Here is a 10,941-nt window from a genome sequence, read left to right on the forward strand (position 1 = left end):
CCTGTAGAGTGCATGCGGGGTTTTACGCAAAACGGGGGGTCTCCAGATTTGCCTTTGTTACGTCATGTGGACGGGTCGTTTTTGTCCAGGTTTCAGTTTGGAGCTGTATTTAAAAAATGTTTGACGGCGGTTGGTGTTGCGGCAGGCTCATATTCATCTCATTCCTTCAGGATTGGCGCAGCAACGGAAGCGGGGCGCTCGGGGTTGGATGATGAAGGGGTGAGGCGTATTGGTCGTTGGGAGTCAAAAAGGTTTAAGTCCTATGTCCGCCCCCATATGTTATGATTGGGGTTGTTCATGCTTTACAAATGTTATATTGGTGGTGCCTAATTGTTTTTTCCGTTTCAGATTCGCCTACTTATCTGGTGTGGTTGATGGGTTATTCGTACGTGCACTGGGGGGCTTTGAGGGCGGACGTCCGCCCCGATGGTCGCCAGTTGCGCATTCCGCGACAGGATGCGGTTGTGCATTGGCTGGGTTTTAGAGGTATGTCGTGGAACAGGGTGTTGGCGGAATTCCAGACATATGCGCGGCTTGATAGGGTTCCGGAGGTTTTAGTGCTGCACATGGGTGGGAATGACTTAGGAGTCCGCCCTTTTCGTGAGTTGGTGCGGGATATCAAACATGATATGTTGTGTTTGTGGGTATCTTATCCCAAGTTGGTGTTAGTGTGGTCGGACATAGTCCCGAGAAAGCATTGGCGGTTAGCTAGATCGGTGGAGAGAGTCAATAAGGCTCGCATAAAGGTTAACCGGGCGGTGTCCCGTTTTGTGGCAAAGAACGGGGGCATTTGCGTAAGGCATAGGGATTTGGAGTCAGGAGTGGGGAATTTCTGGAGAAGTGACGGGGTTCATTTGACCGAGGTTGGCATTGATCTTTGGAGCTTGGCGATAGCAGAAGGCATAGAAAGGGCGGTGGTGGTGTGGAGGAACTCACAGGCTTAAGGGGGTCAAGGCCTGTTTCGCGGTGGCGGGGGGAGTCCTTGAGGCCAGTCAGTACAAAATGGTGGGGGGGTCGCATCGGGGGTATGCGTCCCCCAAAAAAGGTACATGGTTGAAGACTTCATCGGGTGTTATCCCTTTGAAGTGGTCTTCTGGTAGAAGGTATATCACTTGAAGGCTTCATCGGGTGTTATCCCTTTGAAGTGGACTTCTAGTGGTCGGTATATCACTTGAGGGCTTCATCGGGTGTTATCCCCTTGAAGTGGACTTCTAGTGGTTGGAGCCATCTGCAGAGGTGAACGGTGCTTCCGAGCTGGTTTACGGCTGGAGGTAATTGGTGGTTTGCAGATGGCTAATTCGGTGTGTTCTTAATAAGGAACATCTGAAGGGGCTTCAAGGACTTCCTCTGCTCGGGTTAATGTTAACGTTTAATTGTTATTTATGATTCTGACCCATGTTGGGTCATGTGAATTATTAGGAGGAATTCTCTGGTGGATTCCTAACTAGTTATCCGAATGTTTCGGATTTAAATTGTTTTTATAAAACTGTGAAATTAATAAACGGCTGCTGTGGCCATTTCACATCCAACCTCGGTGTCACGTGTCTTTACTAAGTGGGGGTGGGGGGGATAGTATGGTCTAATGGTTAATACACGACTCTACCTAGGCAGGTCAAGAAGAGGCTGGACGCAGCCGCAGGGTGAAGGGAGGCCGACATGACCGACCTGGTAGGGAAAGGGTTAATGAGGTGAGGGAGAGTTGGAAGGAGCTGAAGGAGGGACGGGGAGGAGTTAAGGGGGACGGGGGGCCGTTACTGCGCTTCCCGCTGTTTCTCGGCATTGAGCCGGAAGCAGCGGGAGGAGTAACATAGAAGCAAGTAAGCTCCCACCCTCCCACCCTTGGTTTGTTACTCCTTAGGTCTTATGTACGTCCGTCTATGAGCGTTGTGTTTTATTTGTGTGCTTATTTAACATGTTTTTCTTTTTTCCAGAGTAGGTTCTGTTGTCATGGCAGCTGGCGGGGGGAGTCCTTGAGGCCAGTCAGTACAAAATGGTGGGGGGGTCGCATCGGGGGTATGCGTCCCCCAAAAAAGGTACATGGTTGAAGACTTCATCGGGTGTTATCCCTTTGAAGTGGTCTTCTGGTAGAAGGTATATCACTTGAAGGCTTCATCGGGTGTTATCCCTTTGAAGTGGACTTCTAGTGGTCGGTATATCACTTGAGGGCTTCATCGGGTGTTATCCCCTTGAAGTGGACTTCTAGTGGTTGGAGCCATCTGCAGAGGTGAACGGTGCTTCCGAGCTGGTTTACGGCTGGAGGTAATTGGTGGTTTGCAGATGGCTAATTCGGTGTGTTCTTAATAAGGAACATCTGAAGGGGCTTCAAGGACTTCCTCTGCTCGGGTTAATGTTAACGTTAAATTGTTATTTACGATTCTGACCCATGTTGGGTCATGTGAATTATTAGGAGGAATTCTCTGGTGGATTCCTAACTAGTTATCCGAATGTTTCGGATTTAAATTGTTTTTATAAAACTGTGAAATTAATAAACGGCTGCTGTGGCCATTTCACATCCAACCTCGGTGTCACGTGTCTTTACTAAGTGGGGGTGGGGGGGATAGTATGGTCTAATGGTTAACACACGACTCTACCTAGGCAGGTCATGTTCGCTTAGGGGTGACGAAGCCCCCTGCCACGCTGAATACCCTCTCTGACGCTACACTGGAGGGTGGACAAGACAGTACACCCATGGCAAACTGGGCCAGTTCTTGCCATTGATCCAATCTGCTGACCCAGAAGTCCATGGGGTCTGGGATCAGCATTTCTGACGGAGAAAGGGCACAGTCCAGGTACGAGTGAACCTGGTTGTTTAGGTGCTGGTGATGGTGAACATCCCTTGGTGACTACGATGTGTGTCAGGTCGGGGTATTGGATGTAAAAATGTTGTCATCATATTTTCCAAACTGAATTGGCTGCTGCTGCTGCTGCTGCCGCGGCTGCCGCCTATTGCAGAGGTAGCTCTGCCAGAGGCGGTGGAACGATGAGACAGTGTGGAGCGGAGAGTGGCCCCCCGGTCAGACATGCTTGCAGCAGGTGTTTGCCGTTTGAAAGCCATGACAAGCTGGCTGCATAGCTTCTCTCGATAATAAGCCAATTTTGCCTCCCTCTCGGAAGGCGCAAAAAACTCCCCCATTCTGGCTTTATACCGAGGGTCTAAAAGTGTGGCTATCCAGTACTAATCTTTTTTTTTGCTTCATGCTAACAATACGACAGTCAGCGCTCAAGTAACGAAGCATACAGCTCGCCATCCTGGCCAGCGTTTCATAGGGCCCGGTTGGTTCCATCTCCGCCCCATACTGCCATGGTTGTCCATCATCAAGGTCGTCGTCAGACTCGTCATCACCACCATCACTGTCATGTTGTGCGGCTGCCTCGTCCCCTATCCCTTCCTGTGATTCCATCTCCAAATCCAGCTCCTCTTCAGGTCCTGTTTCCTCATCCTCATCCTCCTCCTCCTCCTCAACATCCATAGCCAGATGTGATCCTTCCTCCATCCTTTGCTGAATAATCGCTGTCAGCGGTTGCTCTATAATGAATATCAGCGGCATAACATCGTTCATTCCGCTAGCGTCACGGCTCACAAATCGTGTGGCCTCTTCAAAGGGCCTCAAAACACGACATGCGTCTCTAACCAGCTGCCAGTGCCTGAGCTCGAAATTACACTGGCTCCAAACGCTGCCCGTCTGCTGCATCAGGAAATCATTCACGGCTTTCCGCTGTTCGTACAGACGGTACAACATGTGCAGGGTGGAATTCCAGCGTGTTGGAACGTCGCAAATCAGGCTGTGTTCTGGGAGATTGTTTTGACGCTGCAAGTCCAGGAGGGCGTGCTTAAATGCATACGAACGTCTAGAGCGAACGCAAACCCTCCTGGACGTGGCCAGCACACCCTTCAAACCAACATATGACTTTAAGAAGCGTGTTATGACCAGATTGATGTGCCATGCAAGGAGCGTGTGTCAGGTGACCTAGACGCAGTGCAGCCACAGCGTTCTTCCCGTTATCAGAGACAACATTGCCCAGTGTGAGTTTCAGAGGAGACAGCCAGCGTGCGATTTCCTCCTTGATGCACAGCAGCAGCTCCTGCCCTGTGTGGCTTTTCTCGCCCAGGCTCAGCAGGTGTAAGACAGCGTTGTGGCGCTTCACCTTGCACCTATGAAAAGAGGAGGGAAGAGGAGTGGAAGATACGCTGTGTCCTGTCGGGGACGGGAAGACCTCCAAGGAGGGAGGAAGGCAAGGAGGAGGAGTAGGAGGAGGAGGATGGTAGGCGCCTGGTGTCCGGAGTTGAACTAGAAAGATACAAGCGTGGAGGTGGTAATGCCTGGCATTGCTGCGGTGGTGCATCGGACTGCAAAATATTGACCCAGTGGGCCGTGAAAGACATGTACTGTCCCTGCCCATAGTTGCTGCTCCACGTGTCGACGGTGGCATGTACCCTGCTGCACACGGATAATTGCAAGGACTGGCACACCTTTTCCTCCACATGCTTGTGCAAGGCAGGGACAGCTGTTTTGGAGAAGTAATGTCGGCTAGGTATTCGCCACCTAGGCTGACCGCACGCCATCAATTGCTTGAAGCCGGCGGAGTTGACCAGGTGGTACGGCAGCGACTGCACCACCAACAACTTAGCCAGGTGTGAATTAAACCGCACGACAAGTGGATGACTGGGTATATATTGTTGCTTATTGGACAACGATTCCGTAATGGATAACTGACGGGACGTAGGAGGAGCACTAGATGACAGTGATGATGATGATGACAACGACATGGTGGATAAGGCCTGGCTACTACTTAGATGACAGGGACTCGGAGCAGCAGCAGCAGCGGAAGAGGGGTCTTCATTAGATGTACATGATGATGGTGGGGCATGTTGATTGTCCCACATGGCCTTGTGATGCCGCTCCATGTGTTTACGTAGAGCGGTAGTTCCTACATTGCTGCCTTGCCCACGCCTTACTTTCTGCTTGCAGATACGGCACTGTGCCATGTTTTCGTCCTCCGGGAAGGTACAGAAAAATTGCCACACGGCAGAGTACCGTAAAGAGGTAGTACCACGTCCACCACCACCACCACAACAACCACCCGAGCTTGCCCCTTGTCTGGCAGGCTTTTTTCAGGAGCCTACACCAGCATCTGTGTCGCCGTCACCGGCTCCTGAGCTGACCCTACCGCTGCAACGTTTTGCAGATTGACTTCTGCCCCTACCTCGGCTTGGCTGTTTATCACGTCCAGTGCCGCCACTACTACCCTCCTCCTCTGACGCCGTCATCACCTCGTCACCTGGTTCCCACGTCCTGTCTAAAACAACATCATCATCATAGCCTTCCTCATCATCCCCGCCACTTCTGTCACTGTGTTGTGAATGTGATGTGACATCATGGCGGGCTCCATGCCCCCCCTCATTACTGCGTCTGCCACCACAGCTACCACCACAAACACCCCCACTACCGCAGCTATGCGTCTCGGACACCGCTTCAACCTCCACCACCGCCGCAACACACTCCGTTGGCTGACTCGCGGAAAACAAATCATCATCATCATCATCACTATGTTGTTCAGTATCTTCCTTCGCACCCGAGGAGATGTCTCTTAGGACTCTCAGGAAAGATGTCTTCCCGCTAGGAAGGGGGAGCGAAGACATAGATGATGGAATGGAAACGCTAGAAATACCTATATTACTACTGTCACTGTGCCAAGGAACTGTAGAGCATCTGTAATCCAACGAAACCTGGCTTGAAGCCAGATTGCCAGAGTCTTCCTGCTGAGATGACCGCCAGTCAGCCAACCAGTCCACAATGGCCGTATTGTCTAAAGTAACCCGCCCACCAGAGGAGATGGACAAGTCTGGCTTTCTGATACTGCTACTACTACCAGCAGGCACATGGCAGCTGCTACTAGTGGAACTGGGCACATGTCTTGTGCCACAAATGCTGGTACTGGGTCTGGCACCAACAGATCCAACATTTGAACTGGAAGAGGAGACGGCATGGGTTTTTTTTCCTCTACCCTGTCCTTTCACAACCTTTTTTTTCCCAGACATTTCAGAGCCCCTTCTAAAAGCGTATTCACACACTGACGCTGGCTTGGCAAATGGCAATGAATGAGAATTTCTATCAGCCACGCCGCAGTGCACTCAGGGAATGATGGGCCTTGTAGTATTGCAGACACTGAAGCGCCTAGGGAGAGTGTCAGGGATTGCAAGGGGTTAAGAAAGGATGGAACGGTTTAAAATAATGCCCAGGACCAGGATTGGTTAACAAGGGGTAAGAGGGGCGTGGTTAAGAAGATATAAGGCAGGGGTTTGGAGCAGAAAGCCCTCTTACCTTCAAGCTGCAGTGGAAGAAACTCCTTTGCTGCTGCTGTGGAGATTCAGAGCGTGTTCTTTCAAGAAGATGGCAGAAGAACTGTTGCGGAAGGTGGCACAGCGGGTAGCGTCGGAGGGACCTGCCTGGCTGGAATCCCTGTTGGAGGAAGGAGAGAAGCGAGGAGCAGAGCGCGGCACGGAACAGTCGGGAGCGGCTACTCGAGGTAGGCCGCAGCGCGTTACACGCCCTCCGGTTCGACTGAGCCCTAGCCCCGTTGCTATGAGGGGTGCTGTGACTGCTGCACAGTCATGCGGTGGTCCCAGCAGGTCCCCTAGGCCTATGTCGACGGGTGCTTCGTCGGTCGACATAGTGCCCCCCTCCCCCCCGCCCACTCGTCGCGCTGGCGTCCTTCCCCATGGCGGTAAGAGGGCGGCTGTTAAACCGTCACGGGCTCGGTACAACCCGCCTCGAGCTGCTGATGCGGGCGCGGAGGCAGCGGTCGATTTTCGTGACAGTGGGGTGAATATGGCGGACACAGGTGATTGGTCCGACATGGTTGCTTACCATGCGGCATGTTCACAGGAGCTGGGACTTGCTTCCGGTGCCTGTGTGCAGCCGGGGTCGGCGCCATCTTTCCCCGTGCTGTTCTCTGCGCAGCCAGAATTGGCGGCGGGGAGAACAGGGGCGGGACGTCCTGGCAGGCGCAGTGCGGCCAGGAAACAAGATGGCGGCTCACATAAAAAGAAGATGGCGGCGGGTTCGGGGAAGCGGGCGGTGAGCAAGCAGCCCAGCCAAGGGGCGGGGGCTTCTGCGGTGCCTGTCGCTTCTCCACCCCGGTCCCCCCCGGGCCCCTGTCAGCATGGGTCAAGGTCAGGGGGGGAGTGTGCTAGGAAAGATAGGGTCGAGGGTGTTTTGGACTCGATTTGCCCTTCTCCTGCCTTGTCATCTTTTTCTCCTGCAGGTCCAAGAAGGGAGCGTTCCAGGCGAGGGAGGAAACGCCGGGCTGGAGGACATCGCCGGCACGGCCATCATAGACGTCGCAGATCGGGTGACGTGAAGAGGCGTGGTCGGCGGTATTCCTCGTCTTCCAGCGATGGATTCTCCTCCTCGTCGGCGACGACGTCTGCATCGTCAGGATCGTGGAGGAGGTCGTCGCGGAGATCATCACGGCCGCAGAGACGCAGTCGACGCCGGGAGGTGCAGCGCTTGTCGGTGGATCAGGAGCAGCTGTCCCAGGTTGTCCCTCCCGCCGTGCCGGTGGAGGAGGTGCAGGCCGTGGTTCCAGTGCCGCGGCAAGTGGCTGAAGGACCCTCTGGAGTCGGTGGGACCTCTGGGAGCGGTGAGTCGGCCTGCGGTGACGCATGGCTTAATAAATCTAATGCATCGGGTGCGGATTTGATTTCTGTTTTAAAAGCTGTGGTGGCTGGGTTAAAAGTGAATGAGGGAACGTTGTGTCCCTCGGTGCCACCAGAGGGAGCTATGTCCCCGTCTGAGAAAGAGAATGCTTTAGCTAGTTTGACGTTTAGAGATTCATTGTTTTGTGGAGTCGCTCCTCTCGGGACTCATTTGTCAGCTGAGATCAAGGACAAGATTTGGAGGAAATAATTTGTGGATATTTGGTCCTTGGTCTCGGTGGAGCAGGTGACTGTCGACAAGGAGCGGGGTTTTGAGAGAGGTTCAGATAGGAAAGCGAAAGTCGCGAAAACATTTGGCAACTGGGTACAGTGTTACGCTACACTGACTCATGTTATTTGCCAACGCTATCCTGGGAAAGGGGCCGAGTTGTTTGTCTATTTTGACACAATTTTCAGTGCCCACAGGCTGCACGGTGGTGCGGCCTGGTGGCGATATGATGAAGAATTTCGGCGTCGTTTGGCTTTGTCGCCTGATATTAGTTGGGCGACGAAGGCAACGGACGTGTGGTTGCAGCTTATCTTAGCGCAAGGGAGCAGGCAACAACGCCCCTTTCCCAGTGCGGCCGCAGCGCCGGGCCCTGCCCCTGGAGTTGCGGCCGCTAGGCCCACGGGTGCCTGTTGGCTCTACAACGAGGGCCACTGTCGTTTCTTTGCCATGTGCAAATTCCGACATGAATGCTCCATCTGTGGGGGCACTCATGCGGCGCTCCGGTGTTTCCGGAGAGGTAAGCAGCCGGTTAAGGCACCTCCTTCCGGCGCAGCGGAGAACGCCGGTGAACGTTCTCGAGATGGGCCCATGGTTAGAGCGGTACCACAGGAGGCGGGAAGCAGAGGTGCTCACTAGCGGGTTTTCGTTTGGTTTTGAGATTCCTTTTGAATATTCTGCGACATTGTCATTGGCTGACAATTTGAAGTCGATCAATGAGAATGTGGGCATTGCGCGGCTAAAATTGGTGAAAGAAGTGGAATTAGGGAGAATGGCAGGTCCATTCAGCGAGCCGCCGTATACGAATCTGCGAGTTTCCCCCCTTGGTTTAGTTCCAAAGAAGGAACGAGGAAAGTTTAGGCTGATTCATCACCCTTCCTTTCCTCGCGGTGGTTCTGTTAACGACGGTATTTCTAGGGCGGAGGCGGCGGTTTCGTATACGTCTTTCGATGTTGCAGTAAGGCTGGTACAGGCGGCTGGACAGGGGGCGTTGTTAGCTAAATCTGATATTGAAGCGGCCTTTCGTTTGCTGCCGGTTCATCCGGAGTGTTTTCACCTGCTGGGTTGTTGTTTAGATAAAGGGTTTTACGTGGATATGTGCCTTCCCATGGGTTGTTCAATATCATGCAGTTACTTTGAGATGTTTGCGTCATTTTTAGAATGGGTAGTTCGTTTGGAGTCTGGTTGTGACTCGATCATTCATTATCTGGATGATTTTCTTTTTGTAGGCCCGGGGGGCTCTGGGTTGTGCAGCACGTTGCTGAGAGTGTTTCGACAGGTGATGTCGCGTTTCGGTGTACCTATTTCCGAAGATAAGACGGAAGGTCCTTTAACTGTTTTGTCATTTTTGGGTATCGAAATAGATAGCGAGCGGATGATTTTTCGCTTGCCCGATGATAAATTGGCAAGGCTAGTGACGCAAGTTGACCAGGTCATGGGGTCGAAAAAAGTGACGTTGAAACAGTTACAGTCGTTAATGGGATTGCTGGTGTTTGCTTGTCGTATAATTCCAATGGGTCGTGTTTTCTCTAGGCGTTTGTCTTTAGCCACTAGAGGTATCTCGAAGCCGAATCATTTTATCCGGGTAACCTCTTGGATGAAGAAGGATTTGTTTGTCTGGCATTCGTTTTTGAGTTCGTTTAATGGGAGGTCGGTGTGTCAGGACGCGGAGTTGTCTAATGTAGACTTGGAATTGTTTACGGATGCAGCCGGAAGTGATGGTTTTGGAGCAATTTTGGGCCGAAGTTGGTGTAGATCCCCTTGGCCCTTGCATTGGAGTGATTTGTGAGTTTTACGTAATTTGACACTACTGGAATTGTTTCCTATTATAGTTGCAATAGAGTTGTGGGGTAGCGTGATGGTGAATAAGAGGATTGTATTTTGGACAGACAACATGGCGGTGGTGCATGCGGTGAACGGATTGTCGTCTAGTTCATTGCCGGTATTAGCTTTATTAAGACGGTTGGTTTTGAAGTGTTTGCGTTTGAATGTGTGGTTTCGTGCAAAACATGTTCCGGGAGTCCGTAATGTGATGGCTGATGCTTTGTCTCGTTCACAGATGTCCCGGTTTCGGGAATTGCACCCGGCAGCTTTGGCAGAAGGGGTGTCCCCCCCCCCCTTCACTTATGGGCCCTGGTCGAGGACAACTTATGAGGCTGTTGAGGGGTTCGGTGGTACCGGCGACTTGGAAGAGTCATTGCAGAGCGTGGGATCGGTGGTTGGAGATTGCGGGGAATAACTTCCCATCACAGGATGGGTGTCACCTGGACGTCACGTTAGCAAGTTTGGTACAAATACGTCAGGAGGGGGGAAGTGCGGCCACGGCGAGCAAGTTTTTAGCAGGGGTGGCCTTTATGTTGAAATTGTGGGGATGCAGAGATGTTACAAAAGAATTTGTAGTTCGGCAGTCTTTAAAAGGGTGGAAAAAAGAGGCGTGTTCCAGGGACACGAGGCGGCCAGTATCTTTTTCGCTTTTGGGTCGGCTTCTAGCCGTTTTATGTTTTGTGTGTCGGGATGAATATGAAGTGTCCTTGTTCGGCGCGGCGTTTTCTTTGGCTTTCTTTGCCGCATTACGGGTTAGTGAGCTGGTTCCGCACAGCGTGGGTGCAAACGGTGGTCTTCTCGGATGTAGTGACGTTGGGAGATTCTCTCAGGGTCTGTGTGCGGAGGTCAAAGACTGACATGGTAGGGAGGGGGGCTTGGCTGTCGATTGGAAGGATTGGGGGGCAGTATTGCCCGGTAAAATGGGTCCAGGAATTCGTGTTGGTCCGAGTGCCCGGGGCTCAATTCTTGATCCATCAGGATGGATCCGCAATGTCGCGTTTTCAATTTGAGGCGATTTTTAAGGCCGGTTTGAAGTACCTGGGTTTGCCACCGGGCGAGTTTGGTACACATTCGTTTAGGATAGGGGCGGCAACTGAGGCGGATGCCTTGGGCTTGGATTCGGCGGCTATCATGAGTCTGGGTAGATGGCGGTCTAATAGCTATAAGTCATATGTGCTACCTGATTTGGTTT

At 52.4% G+C, this 10,941-nt stretch overlaps 1 protein-coding gene across 1 annotated transcript; it reads left to right on the plus strand.

Annotated features, from left to right (window-relative positions):
• Positions 1–6,369: 6,369 nt before the first annotated feature.
• Positions 6,370–10,210, plus strand: LOC142733350 (uncharacterized). The gene is made up of 3 exons (XM_075849518.1): positions 6,370–6,528; positions 7,267–7,644; positions 9,985–10,210. Exons 1-3 carry the CDS (start codon positions 6,393–6,395, stop codon positions 10,077–10,079), a joined length of 609 nt encoding a protein of 202 aa, XP_075705633.1. The 5' UTR covers positions 6,370–6,392; the 3' UTR covers positions 10,080–10,210.
• The last annotated feature ends 731 nt before the right edge of the window (positions 10,211–10,941 follow it).

Source organism: Rhinoderma darwinii, unplaced genomic scaffold, assembly GCF_050947455.1.
Source record: "Rhinoderma darwinii isolate aRhiDar2 unplaced genomic scaffold, aRhiDar2.hap1 Scaffold_94, whole genome shotgun sequence".
Classification (NCBI taxonomy): Eukaryota; Metazoa; Chordata; class Amphibia; order Anura; family Rhinodermatidae; genus Rhinoderma; species Rhinoderma darwinii.